This window comes from Eretmochelys imbricata, chromosome 1 (genome assembly GCF_965152235.1).
Source record: "Eretmochelys imbricata isolate rEreImb1 chromosome 1, rEreImb1.hap1, whole genome shotgun sequence".
NCBI classification, from domain to species: domain Eukaryota; kingdom Metazoa; phylum Chordata; order Testudines; family Cheloniidae; genus Eretmochelys; species Eretmochelys imbricata.
In genome coordinates, this window is record NC_135572.1 from 236,781,915 (window position 1) to 236,799,738 (window position 17,824).

General features: G+C 43.6%; 1 protein-coding gene across 1 annotated transcript in view; it reads left to right on the top strand.

The window, feature by feature from the left end:
• The window catches only part of SULT4A1 (sulfotransferase family 4A member 1), a 39,004-nt gene that overhangs the window by 7,054 nt on the left and 14,126 nt on the right, over nt 1–17,824 (top strand). The window contains exon 2 of the mRNA XM_077807447.1: nt 16,742–16,872. Within this exon, the coding sequence (XP_077663573.1) occupies nt 16,742–16,872 (131 nt within the window). The remainder of the gene's footprint in view (nt 1–16,741; nt 16,873–17,824) is intronic.

Genomic DNA, 17,824 nt, shown 5'->3' on the forward strand with positions numbered 1-17,824 from the left:
CCCCTTCCCTACCATGCATGGGCTCTGTGTACCCTCCATTCCCATCTCTGAAATTCTGGGGTTGATCGGATGCAGTATTCAAAAGTGACCGTGTTACAGACAAACATAGAAATGCCATCGAGTTCATTGTAAGACCTTGCTTCGCTTGGCCAATAAAAATTGTACGTTTGTGTGTACCCTTCTTCCCCATGTTTCATGTGTCTTCTCGGATTGTAAGCTCTTTGGGGTAGAGACCAGGTATTCCTGTAGTACTTAATACAATGGCGGTTTCTGTGTGGGGCCTCTGGGTGCTATTATATAAATATTAAATAATAATGATATAACTGCACATGTAACAATGCACAGTTGCATAGGACCAATCTTCCCGAGGTTCTGTGGTCTATACACATCCTGACTCACCAGCTAAAACACCACCTGGAATTACTCAACTACAGTTTTGTCTGATTAATTGGTTAATGTTTGTGCAGATTTAAAAGGTATTACGTATTATTATTCCAGTATGAGTGGATCATGGTATAGATTCTATTTCTTATGTGCTCATACACATTCTCTTGGTTGCTGCTTGGTAATGCCAGCAGCCTTTGCATGACATGACTGATTGATAAGCATGAACACAATGGGATGATTCTTTTTTCATGTACATCAGCTTTACACTGGTATAACTCCTACTGACAGCCTTGATTTGCACAGACATAAATGAGAGGAGTCAGGCTGAAAGGCTGCTGAGGCTGCTGGGCAGCATACACAAAGCTGGCTGGTTTGCATGCCAGGAGCAGTGTCAGACAAACAAAGTGGGATGAATCAGCTGAAGGCTGCAGTGGACTGCAGTGTTTGTTCCTGGTGGTGGCAGTAGCGGGCCAAGGTCTGACCACAAATCAGACATGCTGTCAGAAAGACAGACGTGATGTCCAACTGTCTCACCTGTCTGTTTCCTTTCGACCCTCTTCCTGACTTCCCATTGTCTCTGCAGTGGTGAGAGTGACAGTCACCTGGTATTTTTTTTTTTTCTAACAACTATCTCTTGTGCTGCTCTGGACTCCATTGCCAGATAATTAGCCCATTTTTGCCATGATCTGACTTTTGTAATTCCCCATTCTCTTCTCCAGGAACTTCTATGAAAATAATAAATGTAGGGTTATTTTTATTTGCTTTCTGTTTTTTTGAGGCTTTAGCGTTCATGTTTTTAGGTTTTCCTTCACAAGCACAAGGGCTAGAACTTCAATTTATGGCCCTGCACAGGAACACAGGTTGAGAGACAATCTAACCCTATTATAGGCAGGGCTGGTAGCACTGCTATTATTAAGGTTCCTTGACACTTCCTATTATAAGACCCTGTTTTGAGTTGCTTAATACTTTGCCAGACTTTAACCACCTGAAATTTTCCAAGCTGGGTGTCTGCTTCTGCAGGCTGATTAAATCAATAAATAATAATTTATTATTTATAATAACTAAATGAAAAAATAATTTCAGCCAAAATAATTCAGGTGTTTCTGAGAAGGAAGCTAGGGAAAATACATTATTTTTTTAATGTTAAAAAAAATCTGGTGACCTTTCCTTTGGAATGCTCCAATCCTCCCAGGTTTTGGAGCTGGGTCTTAAAAATTTGGTTAGGGGCTGGCCTTTATGTTAGAGTTTTTGCTGTTCCATGAAAATATGCCCAGACTTGGCCAAGTCATAAGCCTCTGAAAATGGCATTCCTCATATGCTCACTGGAGACTTGCTAAAGCAGGGTTTCTCAACCTTTTTCTTTCGGAGGTCCCCCCCAACATGCTATAAAAACTCCACGGCCCACCTGTGACACAATAACTGGTTTTCTGCATATAAAAGCCAGGGCTGGCGTTAGGGGGGTAGCAAGCAGGGCAGTTGCCTGGGGCCCCAGTGAAGCAACATTGCTCAGGCTTCAGCTTCAGCCCTGGGTGGTGGGACTCAGGGCCCCGGGCTTCAGTCCCATGCGATGGGGCTTCGGCTTTCTGCCCTGGGCCCCAGCAAGTCTCACACTGGCCCTGCTTGGCGGCCCTCCTGAAACCTGCTTGCAGCCCCCCACGCAGCCCCGGACCCCTGGTTGAGAACCACTGTGCTAGAACTTAGCAGCTAAAATCTCCAACAATTGTCCTCACTGAGCTCACTGGAACCTTTCACAGCTCTTGGTGCTGAGCAGCCTGCAATTGCACCATCCCCATGGAGGAACTGAGCATGCTGCATCCCCTCACAGCTCCTACCTTTGCTTGGACTGTGCATGTACCAGTCTCCCATGGAGCCACTGAGCATGCTCCAGCCCAGGGCTACAAGAATGAAACCAGGCTTTCCCTATAATGGCTGTTTGCATGATGGGCTTGCAGCTAAAAGCTGTTTAGAGCAGGGACCATCTTTTTGGTTTGTTCTAGCACAGTGGGGTCCTGGTGTATGACTGGGGCTCCTAGGCACTACCACAATACCAATAAATAATAAAAACTAATTATAGACATTGGGAATTTTGCCCTTGATTTCCGTGGGAGCAGGATCAGACCCTAAGTGGGCTGAGCAGGAAGCATTGCCACCTAGATTAAATGAAGAAGCAATGCACTTGGTCTCAGTGTAGCAGTACCTCTCTTCAGCGCATCTCATCAAAGGAGCAAAGAGATGTGACAAGAGCGGGAGAGGGCAGATAGTCCAAAAGGAGGAAAGACCTACTACTATCTGGAGGTTTCACATGGGTAACCCAGGAACTATAGAATAATGACTTTCCTGTTAAGAAAGATGTAGAGAAAATCCAAGTGATTTATTTTTTGTAAACAGGCTCAGGCAAAATGTTTCCCTCATTAAAAAGGTAATAAGGATTTTTATGGACATCCTGTACAGTACTTGTACAACATTTGGTATTGACCAAACTGAAATGACTCTGAAGACTAAAGAATTTTAAAAAAATGTATTAAGTCTTAAACCAGTCCTAAACCAGTTGCTGATCACTGCTATCTCATTTTGTTGCTCATCTGCCTCATAAAAGATATAAATTAAAGGAGTTCAAGTGCTTTAAAGATGAGCTAAAAGGAATCAAGTAGCCACAACTCAGTATTCTCATTATGCAGTTCTCTGTTAAAATGCTCTGTCTCATGGTAATTAATTCAGTACTGCCTCACAGACATGATACATGGAGCAAAACACTACCTCCAGTGTTGTCCCATATAAGTTGCCTCAGAAGTGCTGTCAAACTCGACACTTCAAAGAATAGTTCTGCATATGCAAGAGGAAGATTGGTCTTGTAGTGAAAGCACTGGACTGGGACACAGTAGACATGAGTTTCCTTCCCAGCTAGGCAATATAGACCTCCAGTGTGACCTTGGCCAAGTCATTTAATCGCTCTATGCCTCACTTCTCCATCGGTAAAATGAAGATAATTATACTTTCTTCCACCTATGCTTTGTCTTGTCTATGTAGATGATAAACTCTTTGGGCTAGGGACTGTCTTGTACACTGTTACGTACAGCCTCTAGCAGAATACTGCCCTTCACTTGAGAGGGAGTCTAGGCATTAATTCAAGTAATACAAATACTAATAGTTAAACAAAGTGTTCTCTTACGCTGGGTGGGAACAACCAGCAAAAAAAATTAAAATGCAAACTTCTGATGTTCTCCATCACTTTAATTTGAATTTTCTATGCCATTTCAGAACAGTCACAGAGGTTGGGTATTAGAGTTGATGCCATTGTGTGAAGATGCTGAATAAATGAAGGTATCCAAGGCTTCCTTAGTATGCAAGAGTCCTTTACAGCCTCGTACATTGACAGGCAAATAAAATCAAATAGTTTAGATAGAAACACTACTAATTTTATAGACAATTGTGGAGTCAATGACTGCTAAGTGTTTCACTGGCTAGTGTGTGTATGTGTATACACTAGTGAGTAAGGCTGGGGAAGCACACCAGTCTTGTCGATATGTCAGTCTTGAAGGATTATGGGCCGAGGCAATCCACTAGCCCCACACACTTTTTATGAGGGGAGTGATGGTAGCATTGGGAAGTGTCAGGAAGGAAGCAAGTCTGTGAGATGAAGGTGTGAGGAAGAGGAGTTAACTAGGAAGGAGTGGGGCAGTGACTGAGAGGGGGTGAAAGGTAAAGAGAGGGGGTGAAAGGAGCTGGGAGGAAGGTAATTGGGTAGCTAACTGATTAGAGGTTTCACCAGTCACACCCAAATCTACCTATTATTTAGAAAGTGGGAGCTAATTCCAGACCCTGTAGCCATCCCCATTCCCAGTGGGAGAGAGGGGCAGCAAATGTGATGTCAGAACTCATCATTTAAAAGGCCGAAGGTTCTGGATAATATATAATGAAATTAGATTAATAGACAATAGTCCTGATTCAGCTCTTAGCTACACTGGTGTAAATGAGTAGTAAATCCATTTAAGCCAATGAAATGATACCAGTTTGAAACAGGTAAGATCAGAATCAAGCTCAATATATACATATTAGCTATATATGCAGTGGTCCAGATTCACCAGCATGCTCTGGCTGTTTTGCAGTGTACTGGTGACGCAGAGCAGCTATAAACCCAGGCTAGCCAGCCAATTAAAAGCCATGTTTACTGCTGCTTTGTGTTGCCAGAGAGGCAAGAAGCAGCTGTGGTGTACCATTGAAATTGGCTCATTCTGTGTATATATTGCTCAAACTTACCTTAATGATGTTCCCTTCAAAGTCTATTGAATTAGTATTGCCTTCTAATTATAAGGAATATAGAACTCTGAGCAAAAGATTGCGTTGCAGAAATCACACACATAGACGCACCAAGACGTAACCATGCAGATCAGCTTGCTATGCATTCTGTGCTCATTTTATTAAATTAGGGCTACATTCTCTCCTAATTTAGAACAATGATAAAAACATTGCTGCCTGCCTCAAGCTGTGATTTTACATTTATGAAAAAGAATGAAAACATTTTTGATGTGAATAGGGGCGCAGGTATCTTGCAAACATTGATATCACAAGGGCAACTCTTGTGGCATATGATCATAACTCTTTCTGAAAAAAAACCCAGTTTGATACAAAAATGTTTTACCATTTTGTCCGTGTATGATTAATACAGTAGCGTCCTTATTGCTAGATGATTGTGAAGTAACGCAATGCCTGGAGGGGGAGCAACATTTGTTAAAATGTTTAAAACACTGAGGTGCTTATTTCTTATTTTTTGCACATATGGCTCTTGCCTGCAGCGCATTTACATGGCACTGTGGGTGGACTGGCTTCTTGATATTCATCTTCAAAAATATATGCAAATGCACACCAGCGTGGGTAGGTTTTTGCTGATGACTTTCCTGAAGCAGATTTCAAACTGGGCCATGGAAATTCCCTTCTGACTACAAAAGGAAGCTGTATGAGTTTGAATGCGAAGGGAGCACTTTCAGAACTGACAAGCATGCTTCCAGCAGTGACTAGCACATGGGAAATGACTGGTTTCATAGAAAAGGCTGGATGCGGTAACATCTCCTGCCTTCTCATCCCCTGCTTGTCAGTTCCAGCACACATTGTGAGGCTACAGATTAAGGGGCCACATTAAGGGTCTCTATATGCCAGGATAAAGACAATGGTTTCAGCCCCCTGAAACCAATGGTGCTGAAGATAACTAAATGGTACTAACTGATTTAAAGCAAATGGCATCCTAAACAGGGATTGTGAAAAAATTGGCATTAGGACAAGATTCTTTTCTGCATCATTGCCCTCTACAGAACATTGTGTCACCTTTCTGAAAATGCAGGGGAGTTAAACAGTGTGGGAGGAGTCAGAACTGCAGCCCAAGCATGGTTTAGGTGCTGCTAAGGTAACGCACCAGGATACAGTTCTGGCATCTTTTTAGAATAGGCTCTAGAATGAGAATGGGACTGAAACTGCCAGAGGCAGCTGGATATAGGACACAGTTGATGACAGTTGTATAAGAGCCCTCACCTCACTAACAGTGCTGTAGAGGAGTTGAGATTTGAGGCTCTATAGATCCTGCCATGGGTGTAAACACTGACTGGGATTATTACTGTTATTTTATATGCCCAGAATATTCCAGGTGTTTTTCAAATACATAGGAAGGCAAACCCTGCCCTGAATAGTGTATAAAGAACATGTTTCCCCCACAAAGCTTCTTACTGTCCTGTTGATCTTCCTCTCATTGTGACTGCAGGTCTCCTGCATTCTCAACACTGGTTCCTGTTCCAGGTTCTAATATTAGGTAGTACCTCTGAATCACTCAGAGTCACAGAGGTAATCTTCACCAAAGGGAAGCCCTGGAGGGAAGGCTGGAAAAGCAAGTAATAGGACTGGATTATCTGTGGATATGGTCATGTACCTGGTTTATATTGTTCTTTTTCTTTACAGAGCCCTTTTACTATTTTTTTGCTTGTTATTCTGACATCATAGGTCTTGTGTATATCTATGCCATGGTAGAGTGTTACATTTAGATAGCCGAGATTTAAGGGGATAAGCACACTGCCATACTCTGTTCCTCTTTGAGTCCCAGTTAACTACACAACTGAACACCTGAGTGACTGTTGATATTAAAATGCCTAGAAGAAGTAATCATGGTGCTGTTCATACTTCCTAACTTCCTTCTTACTTGACTGCATCTTTGGGTCCCTTTACACTAGAATTCTACCCATGTAAAGAAACGGTTTGAAAATGGTTTCTTCAAACATGGGTTAATGTGGCTTTCCCATTCAGGGTGGACCAGGTAAAGCTGTGTAAAACCAGTAGGAGGCAACTATTTTCAAGACTGATTAATCTGGATGGAGTGATTAGTTTAGAAAATGATTTTCTATCCTTTTTTTGGCAGTGATGTTACCTGGGCCACACTGACCAAGCAAACTGTTTAATCTGTGGTATTTTCTTCTCTTCATCCAATTTCTAAAATACTATTCACCTTGGTTTCGAATTACTGTACACTATTAAAGAGTGTGGGCCCGGGGCAGATTCTCTCCCCTGCTCTGGTCCAGCAGCAAAAAAGTAGTGAAAATCACCCACATCTCTCCAGTGGGGGATTTTCTGTTATTAGTGAAGTCCACAGTTGGGGCTCATAATTTTATCACAAGTCATGTGATAGATGGCATTTATTGTTAAAGCTCTGGGTCTCAGGGAACTCTGGGTGAATCTCTTCTTTCGTTTTCAGAAAGTAATTTTCTGGCCCTTAGGGTTGTGGTGAAAAGCTCGAAAATATGATCCCCAGAGGCTCATAATTCAGGAGGCAAATTAAAAGAAACCAAAATGTGTTGTTTTTTAAATCTCAAAATTTTTAAGCAATCTTATGTTTTGGGGGGACTGGGTTATGTTTTTGAATGCATGGGGTCAGCAAGACTGCTTCTGCCCCACTTCCCAAAATGCCTAGTGCCGAGAGAGTAATGAGGCTGGGAAGGGACATGCAAGAGGTGTGGCTGAAACACACTGTGCTTCAGCTATCCTCAACCAGAGGACTGAAGTGTGTGGACTGTTGCCTACTGATGCAGGTTAGAGCAGCTGCTGCTTTAACCTGCATCAGGGCTGGGGACAGATAATTAGGGAATAAATCAGGGAATAATGCCCCCCACTGTGAAGAGTTTAAAATCAGCAGACCAGAAGATCTGGCCCTGAGTGTTCCTAACATGCGCAAAACGCACGTGTGGATGGGTCCTCTTTTCTGAGCTTCCACTGTTCCTCCATGTTGTACTACTCAGCACTACCTCTGCATTGCTGTATGAAACTGGGAAAGCCTTTTCAGCCAGCCTCTTATCTGAGATGCATTTTGGCTTAGTGCTATGCCTCTCCATTCTCTCCTATGGAAATTGCATGCAGAAACAAAGGAGAATAAAGATTCAGACCATTGTAACATTAAAGATTTGTAAAAGTAGTTTAATACATTAGTTAAAAATGTCATTGGTGTTATAACCAGTTTATTGAAGTATTTCTTTAGGATATGATATTATAAGAGACTAATAATAATTATATGAATAATACTTGTATGTAAATAGCTCTGTACAGTAACAGTTTTGTGTCAATGAGGAAACATCACTGGCCTAAAGGGATTCCAGTCTGTGGTTTTGATAGATTGCTGTTTGCAGCTTATGGGGAAACAATTAAAAGGCAGCCCAACAAGACATACCAGGACTGATTCTCTCAGGGCTTGTTTACACGGAGTTTTAGTGAATGACAAGCTGGGGTGCACATCTAGAGCACATTAGCCTGCGGTACACTAGCTGGCCATCTGAACCCTGCTACTGCACACTAACACTTCTGTAGTGCACTTTGATCTATTCAAACAGCAGTACATTAAAGCGCACTGCAGAACTTTAGTGCGCAGTAGCAGGATCCACATGGTGGCTTAGTGTGTAGCAAGCTAGTGTGATGTACATTCACACCCTCACGTGCACTAAGGGTATGCCTTCACTACCTTCACTAGTCTAGACACGATAAATCGACCCCCGAGCGCTCTCCCGTTGACTCCTGTACTCCAGCGACGCAAGAGGCACAGGCAGAGTCGACAGGGGAGCAGCAGCAGTCAACTCACTGCGGTGGAGACACCACGGTAAGTCAATCTAAGTACGTCGACTTCAGCTATGTTATTCACGTAGCTGAAGTTGCGTAACTTAGATAGATCCCTCCCCCCACGGTGTAGACCAGGGTTAAGTCTCCAGGGACACAAGCCCTCAGTTACACTGATGTAAATCTGGAGTATCTCCATTGGAAAACAGAATCTGGCTCATTGGCTTTCTTTTTAAAATGGAAGTAAAATAACTGAAATCAGTTTACATGGATCATTTAAAACTGCCTTCACCAAACAAGGACACTACACCAGTGAAGCAGATCGCATCATGAAAGGGCCACTGAGAGAACCTGCTTCAGTACAGAAAAAACCCCACACCACTGACCGCACACTCCTAGTTGTCACCTGCCACCCCACGCTGGAACCCACATGTGGTGTCATTAAACCAGCAGTTCTCAAACTGTGGGTTGGGACCCCAAAGTGGGTCGTGACTCCATTTTAATGGGGTCGCCAGGTCTGGCTTAGACTTGCTGGGGATCGGGGTGAAGCCTGAGCCCCACCGCCCAGGGCCAAAGCTGAAGCCTGGGGGATTCAGCCGTGGGTGGCGGGGCTCTGCTTACAGACCCCCTGGGTTGGGGCTGAAGCCCTGGGGCTTCAACTTTGATCCCTTCTCCGCCCAAGGCAGTGGAGCTCGGGATTTGGCTCCCCAACCCAGGGCAGTGGGAATCAGGCGGAATCAGGCTTCAGTCCCTCCTCCTGGGGTCATGTAGTAATTTTTGTTGTCAGAAGGGAGTCTCAGTGCAATGAAGTTTGAGAACACCTGCAATAAACAGTTACAACCCATACTCAATGGGGACCTCATCCTGAAAGAAATCTTTCCCAAACCCCCTTTTTTGGCCTTCAAACAACCCCCCAATCTCGCCAAGGTCATCAGAAGCAAGCTCCCCACAGACCAGGACACACCAACTCAAAGTGGCACCAGACCCTGCTATAACAACAGATGCAAAACCTGCAGACATATCTCCACTTCTACGATGATCAATATTCCCCACAATACACCTGTCAAGATCTATGGGTCCTACACAGGCTTATCACAACATGTGGTGTACCTCATCCAGTGCACTAAATGTCCCAGTAACAACTTTGTCGGTGAAATGAGACAATCACTACACACACTAATGAATGCACACAGAAAAACAATAAAAGACAAAAACTCCATATCACCTGTGGGTGAACACTTTTCACAAAATGATCACTCCATATCTGACCTCTCTGTCCTCCTCCTAAAGGAAACCTGCACAACACCTTCAAAAGATGAGTCTGGGAGCATAAGTTCATAACTTTGCTAGACGCTAAAAATCAAGACACTGGATTTTACGGCTCATTACACAGGCTGTAACACACTAACTCTCCTTTGTCTCACAACTGAAGAGGTGTTAACTCTTCATTTCACCTTGAATGGTCTCTTGCAACATGTGTTAATCCCTCATGTTTAACAATTTGTTCTACCTTGTATTAGCTGTGACACTCTTGAGTGTCTTTCCCAGACTTGAAGAAGAGGTCTGTGGAAGCTTGAAATCTTGTCTCTGTCACCAGCAGATATTCTCTTACCAACCTTGGATCTGTAAATGAAGCATTTATCTTATGCCTTAAAGTTGGTCTGATGGTTAAGACACTAGACTTGGCTGCAGGAGATGTAGTTTCTATGCAGGAGTGCCCAAGTTATGTCACTTTAAATGAGCCTTGTTTTCAGACGGTGAGTGCTCAGCACTTGTTTCAAATCAGGCCCTCTAATGTGTCTGATGGTGGGCACCCAAAAATGGAGGTAAAATCACTAATTGCTTTGAAAAATGTAGGCCTTAGTTCTTACTCAGGAAAACTCCCATTCAAATCAAAATGTGAATCGTGGGTCCTAAGTAGGTGATTCATAGCAGAAGAACTAGGGAAATATGGCATCCAGTACAGCTTTATTTTATTGTTAGGCCAAATTATTAAACACACAGTACCAGATCCTTAAGTCCTTATGCAGTGTTACCTCTGTCCTTCTCAGGCAAATTCCTATTGATTGAGCATTTGAAGGGAAAGGGAAAATCACCTTGCAAGCAATTAACCGAACTAGGTAGAGAATTTGTTGACAGCATTTGCTCAGTCAGTCTATCGTAGTTTTAGCATCCCTCATTTTAATAAGCACTTGCATTTACTGAAGCTATAAAAGAAATATGAGTCTTAATGGTACCATTGTATTGTATTAGCTGAAATTTGACCAAGCACTGATGGATCAATAGAGGCGAGACTAACGGGCTGCACTGGAAAACTGCTAGTGTTAATATGAATACCTAGAAAAAATATGCCTACCTTTATTATATTTTTCCATAACACTTTCAAAAACAGGGGGTTAAGAAAGGAATATATGAAAGGGCTCAGGTCAGCTTTGTCCCCTGTTATGTGACTTGGAGAAAAACACAGTTCTGGACAAGTTACAGTTGACCACATGGGGAGGAAAGAAGATATCATAGGATGTTTCTTACTTTACAGCTGCCATTTTTCCCTTCCACAGAAAATGTATGTAGCCAGATGGCCATATGGGAAAAGGGGAGATTGGCTAGAGAACAGTGGGAGGAGCCAGAGAACAGCTGCTTTAAAATATATTTTCACCCTCTTACACAGATTAAATTCTATCTTTTTTAAAAAAAAGAAGTAGCATTGAGCATTCTTGAAGCATCATTAACTACTCTTTAGTGTTCTGTGACTTCCTCTGGAGTAGTTCACAGAGTGCACACTGTTAATTGGCAGCATGGCTATAAACTAGTTTGTACTACTATTTCTGGGGTGTTGGTACATGGCTAGGTGAGTTCCTTCTCATGCGTGCCTTGGGAAGCCACGGCTAGGGTCTCTTGTACATTTCTGGTCTCTGGTCGGCTGGCCTGGTTCTAGGGTGTGACCCGCCCGTGGTCACTCTATTCCCCCTCCCTCCGTCGCTCGCTCTTCCCCACCCTCACTCACTTTCATCGAGCTGGGGCAGGGGATTGGGTTGGGGTGGGGTGGTGGGTATGGGCTCTGGGCTGGGGGTGCAGGCTCTGGGGTGGAGCCAGAAAAGAGGGGTTCAGGGTGCAGGAGACGGCTCTGGGCTGGGGCAGGGGGTTGGTGTGGGGGGGGGGTGAGGACTCTGGCTGGGGGTGCAGATTCTGGGGTGGGGCCAGGGATGAAGAGTTTGGGGTGGACGAGAGGGCTCAGGCTGGGACCAAGGGGTTCGGAGTGTGGGAAAGTGTGTGGGCTCTGGGATGGGGCTGGTGATGAGCAGTTTGAGGTGCAGGAGGAGGCTCCAGGATGGGGCAGGGGTTGGGGTGCAGGGGGGTGAGGGCTCCTGCTGGGGGTGTGGGGCTGCGGATGAGGGGTTTGGGATGCAGGAGGGGACTGGGGCAGAGGGTTGGTGTGTTCAGGGGGGTGCAAGCTCCCGGAGGGAGTTTTGTTGTGGGAGGGGACACTGGGCTGGGGCAGGGGGCTGGGGTGCAGGGGGGTGAGGCTCCCACTGGGGGTGTGGGCTCTGGGGTGGGGCCAGGGATGAGGGGTTTGGGATGCAGGAGGGGACTGGGGCAGGGGGTTGGGGTGTTGAGGGGGGTGCAAGCTCCAGGAGGGAGTTTGGTTGTGGGAGGGGGCTCTGGGCTGGGGCAGGAGGTTTGGGTGCGGGAGAGGGTTCAGAGTGCGGGGTCCCAGCAGTACTTACCGCGGCTCCTGGGAATTGGCCGCTAAGACCCTGTAGCCCCTAGATGCATAGACAGCCAGGGAGGCTCCATGCGCTGCCCTCGCGCCCATAGGCGCCGCTCCCACAGCTCGCATTGGTCGTGTTTCCCAGCGAATGGGAGCTGCGGAGCCGGCCCTGGGGCCCCCACTGTGCCGCTGACCAGATTTTTAACGGCCGACCAGAGCTGCCAGGGTCTCTTTTTAATTGCAACTCTACCCAGGTCAGCTGACTCAGGTGCACAGGGCTCGGGCTGCAGCGCTGAAAATTGCAGTGTAGATGTTCAGGCTTAGGCTGGAGCACGGGCTCTGAAACCCTGTAACCCACAGACAGCAACCAGAAGGGAGAATACAGGCCAACTGCCAAACTTTAAAACTGCTGTGATTGTGGATTATTTTGTACCTCTTACTGTGTGGTTATGCAGGAGGAGAACATAGGTTTCAATATAATTTGTATGAGCCTCCCAGAAAATCGCAGTTCCTGGCTGTGGCATCTTTTCCCTTGGAATGTACATTGACACTAAAGAAAGATGGTCAGTGGGAGCTATTTAAAGAACACAGTGTGCTTCAATACCCCAGATGCTGGCTGACTCTGTTAGCTTTGATTTAATTGGTGTTGAATAAATATAAATGCAGTGTGAGTCCATTGTGGCATATGATCTTGCAGCTGAGAGGGCTGACAGTCTTTGCTGGATGGGGGAAGGATGGATGGAACGGGTACTAATGTTTGGTGCATCTAGTGTCTCATTCCCAAAGGTTAAGAGCCTAATCCCTTCTGTCACTGAGTATTTTCTTTCTGTGCAACACCATGAGTGAAACACAAAAAAATGTTACAGGGAAGCATTTTGCATAGAAGATGTTGTATAACCCAAAAGATGCACGAGGTCCTTCCAGTTGCACCTAAGTAAAGCTCTGTTGTGCGTGCACGTTAGCTTTGCAACTGCCTCTGTCCTTCAGTTGCACCGATGGAAGGATGTGAGTAATACTCAAGTTGCTCTAATTTATGGCAGAGGATTGGCCCTCCATGCAGCAGGGGCTCAGGACTACATAGTGCAAAGGTGAGCTTTGTATCATCTTTGCAATTGCTTTCCCCCCCTCCAGCTCACCTCCTCCTCCCTAAAAAAATCTCATTGGATGCTCCTTGCCCATAGCCAAAGATCTGGCCCCTCTACCAAAAGATCCAGCTGAGTTTTCTTATAGATTGGGATTGTCAAAGGAAACTGAAATTCAATGGGACCCATTTACCTAATTCCCTTAGTCTCCTTTGAAAATCCCAGGTTCCACTGTTACTTTCTGGAACTCCAGCAGATTATTACTCTAACTCCTCCTAGATCAGATGATTCTCCTCATACATCTGCACACACAGCTGATTAAACCCTAAATTCTATACTAAAAGTATATTAAAACCTCAGAGTTACAAACTGACCAGTCAGCCACACACCTCATTTGGAACCAGAAACACACAATCAGGCAGCAGCAGAGACCAAAAAAAAAAAAATGGGGGGGCGGGAATACAGTACACTACTGTGTTAAATGTAAACTACTAAAATAATAAAGGGAAAGCAGCATTTTTCTTCTTCATAGTAAAGTTTCAAAGCTGTATTAAGTCAGTGTTCAGTTGTAAACTTTTGAAAGAACGGCCATAATGTTTTGTTCAGAGTTACAAACATTTCAGAAAGAAAAGGAGTACTTGTGGCACCTTAGAGACTAACCAATTTATTTGAGCATGAGCTTTCGTGAGCTCTAACACGGCTGTTACTCTGAAACCAAACATTTCAGAATTAGAAACAGCCTCCATTCCCAAAGTGTTTGTAACTCTGAGGTTCTATTGTATTTAAAGGTGCACTGTCGACTTTGTTTAAATCCATCATTTTAGGTTTTGTTTAACAATAAATTATAAAAATGTAAGGATGTTTTTGTTTTTAAATAAATATTTTTATTGAGGTAATTGCCCTTAATATTTTTTTTAACCCCACAAACAACCACACCAAACATAGAATAAAGCATGTATAAATGCATGAGGGTTTTGGGTGTGAGCAGAGGTAGTGCTGGATTAGGGCCAAGGAAGAGGAAGACCTCAGAGTTAGCAGCAAGTTTTCCCTTAAATAAAAGGGACCTAATTCTCATTAACCCTGAGGTCCTGAAAGACGAGAGCAGTGTAAGTGAGTGTTGGTGTGAATGAGACTCAGGCCCAGCACCTGGAAAGATAAGATGAAAAACAGCAGAATGTTCATGACAGGAAGAAGCATGGTTCAATGTCCTGAATGTAAGCCTGGGGGCCAGGGACTTCTGAGTTCTATGCTTAGCTGGAGGCAAACTACTTGACCTCTCTGTCTCGATTTTTTCATCTGTAAGACAGGGATAGGTATGTCATGAGGACAGTTGGTGTGTGAAGGGTGGTGTGAAGTTGTATAGCACTGCAGAAGTGCTGATTATTATTATTGAAATTCACCAATTTGATCCACCCTCTCACTTTTATGTGCAAGCCTAAGCACTGTTGAGTGTCTGCACTGCACACAATCACCAGACTTCCCTCCCTGTGGTATCCAGAATAATCTTTCTAAACAGCTAACTACTTCTGATACATTTCTTGCAGACGCCTAGCAGACAATTTGAGGACATGTGAGTTGCTAAGAGCATATTTTCTCCTATGTGGGGGGAAAAAACCCATATAATATATGGGGCAGAAAACACTGATTTTTTTAAAATTCAGATTTCCCTTTTCATTGTTCCAGGGGAGAGTGTGGCTTGCTGACCCACCCCATCAGGGAAGAGGCAGGAAGCATAACCTCCCACACCAGTGGATGGTGCAAGATCTATGTAGAACTTGAGAGTGCCATGGTGGCAGAGTGGCTTGCTGGTCATCTTCTCCCCTAGCAGTCTGGCTCCTTCAGGAGTGGCTCTACACCAGCAGCCACAGAGGGTACCATATGGAAGTTATCTCTCCTTAGTTATCTGATTGGCTAACCACGAGGTAAACAGGGAGCCTGCAGCAGAGTTCAAGCTTCCATCCGTCCCTGCCACTAACGCCAGCAATCCAAACACACCTGAGTACTATGAATGTGACTTCTTGTTTGTATGGAGAGCAGCTGAGCTGGAGATGATAGTCGTATACAAAGCTCCAGTGCTAATGTTGATCCCTGAACAGGTATACATTTTCTCCTTATGGACTGAGGTTGCTGTAACAGCATCTTTCTTTGCAAGTGGAATTTAGAAAGCAGAAATAAATTACAGAAGATCAGGATGTCTTGTGTCCGAAATGTTTAATGAGGAAAAGTGAGGTGCTCACGGAGTAACAAGGACTAATAACGAAGTGCCGTATGTACATTAATTTTAATGTATAAAAATACCTGCTGCGCTTTAGAATGCGGAGCGGAGTGAAGAGCTTGAAGGGATGATGTAAATGGAGCACAAGTCGGGTCACTGACAGAGGTGTTATAATATAAAGGAACTTCTTCTGAGTCATTCTAATTACCTTGTACTCAGCTGGCAGGTAAATCGGTGAAATGGGTCTCATCAGTCTTAACATTTACAGGGCTCACTCTGGAAAGCAACTCCCAGAAATGTGCCTCCCAGGCTGTGATTTCATACCAGCTGCACTCACGCATTTACTGAACAACCTCTTAAAGTGCAGCAGTGGTGGGGTTGAGATTTTTTTTTCACCTAATTTGGGATTAAGAAATCCTAATTGAGAATTCACTAAGTTTCCTGATATTTTGAAAATGACCTGTTCCATTCCATTTGATAGAACATTGCACTGATTGCCAACCAGAAGATAAGGTTTAAGGGCGTCCAATTTTGCACCTTTCCAGCCACCATTTCAGTTCTAATGTCAGAGAGCATCTTCTCTGCAAGAGGAAGGGCCAATGCTTTCAACCCTTGTCTAGATTAGAGTTTTTGGTCCTATTGTACTCAAATTAATTGACGAGGGTGAACCACCACCAGCAACAAACCTTTCTGTCCAGGAACAAGTTGTTCCTGTATAGTTAATATGAGTTAACTGAGAATCAGTAAATTCTCAAGTTACAACAAGATAAAAAACTCTACTCTACTTAAGACTGCAGTGTGCATACAAAGTGGTAGTGTTACCTAATATTTAGAACTGGAAAGGGTGTCTGTTCCCATTACTGATGTGTGACCCTGGACAATCTCTGTGTACCTCAATTCTTCATCTCTAAAATGGATATAATATTTACCTACCTCACATTTATGCTGTGGATTTTCACTAATGTGGGTAAAATGTTATGAGATTAAAGATGCTGGGAAACTCTATTTATATTTAAATATTTACATTTAAACTACTCAAGGAAATAATTTGGACATTTTACAGGGAAGAAGATCTTATGTTTAAAACGCAGCTGGAGGGATAGATCCAATATCATTAGCACTTACAGTAGCTCTAGATATTAGTTTTCAGAAAACTTTCCAGGACATTGTTATTATTATTTGTATGTTTAGGTCTTTGCTTTCAGGTGTTTCTGTTTAAATAAGGATTATAATACAATATCTTCTCTTTTGTTGTTTGGTTTATCTTTGGAGGCACAGGCTTGCTACAGGAAGTGGTATATCTAGTGAGTCAGGGAGCTGACCCTGATGAGATTGGATTAATGAATATAGATGAACAGCTTCCAGTGCTAGAGTATCCTCAGCCTGGTCTGGACATCATCAAGGTACAGTTGACTTCACTGAAAGTCTTTCCGCATTCAGGTGCTTTTTCTTATCCCCATATTTATTACCATTCCCTCCCATCCCATTTTTTTGTCCTTTTTGTCACTTGTCCTGCTCAATTTATTTTAATGATTCAGAATTTTATTGGTTTATTATTTTTAAAAATATTTTATTGTAATGTTTTATTGTACTTCGTTATGTTTTTAAATATGTTACTTGGTGACCTAAATGCCTTTGATGCGGGTGCCCTGAATATAAAAGGCCCAGTTCTTCCCTTTGCTTATGTAAGTAAAGGTGACTCAAATCAGGTAGCTCTGGTTTGTTCCCTAGCTTCTCCTTCCCCTTGCTGGATCTGCATAAAAGTTTCTGCCAGGAGTGGGTGAGAGACAAACACCTGGATGTCTCTACGGTGGTTTGGGGAGTACAGAATATTTTGCACGAAATGCCATCTGCACCTTTGAGAAGTGGTTATGAGGACTAGTGACTTGGGGTTGGTCTGTTAGACAAAGGAAATGCAGTAGACCTAACATACCTGGATTTCAGTAAGGAATTTGATACAGTTCCACATGGAAATTATTAGTTAGATTAGAGAAGATGGGAATTAATTTGGGAATTGAAAGGTAGATAAGGAACTGGTTAAAGAGAAGACTACAACAGGTCATACTGAAAGATGAACTATCAGGCTGGGGGTAGGTTACTAGTTCCTCAGAGATCAGTCTTGGGACCAATCTTATTTAACGTTTTTATTGATGACCTTGGCGCAAAAAGTGGGAATGTGCTAATAGAATTTGCGGATGTTGGGCAATACGAAGCTGGGAGATATTGCCAATACAGAGGAGGCCAGGAATATCATAAAAGAAGATTTGTACTACCTTGAAAACTGGAGTAATAGAAATAGGATGAAACTTAATAGTGCAAAGTACAAGGTCATGCACTTAGTGACTAACAAAAAGA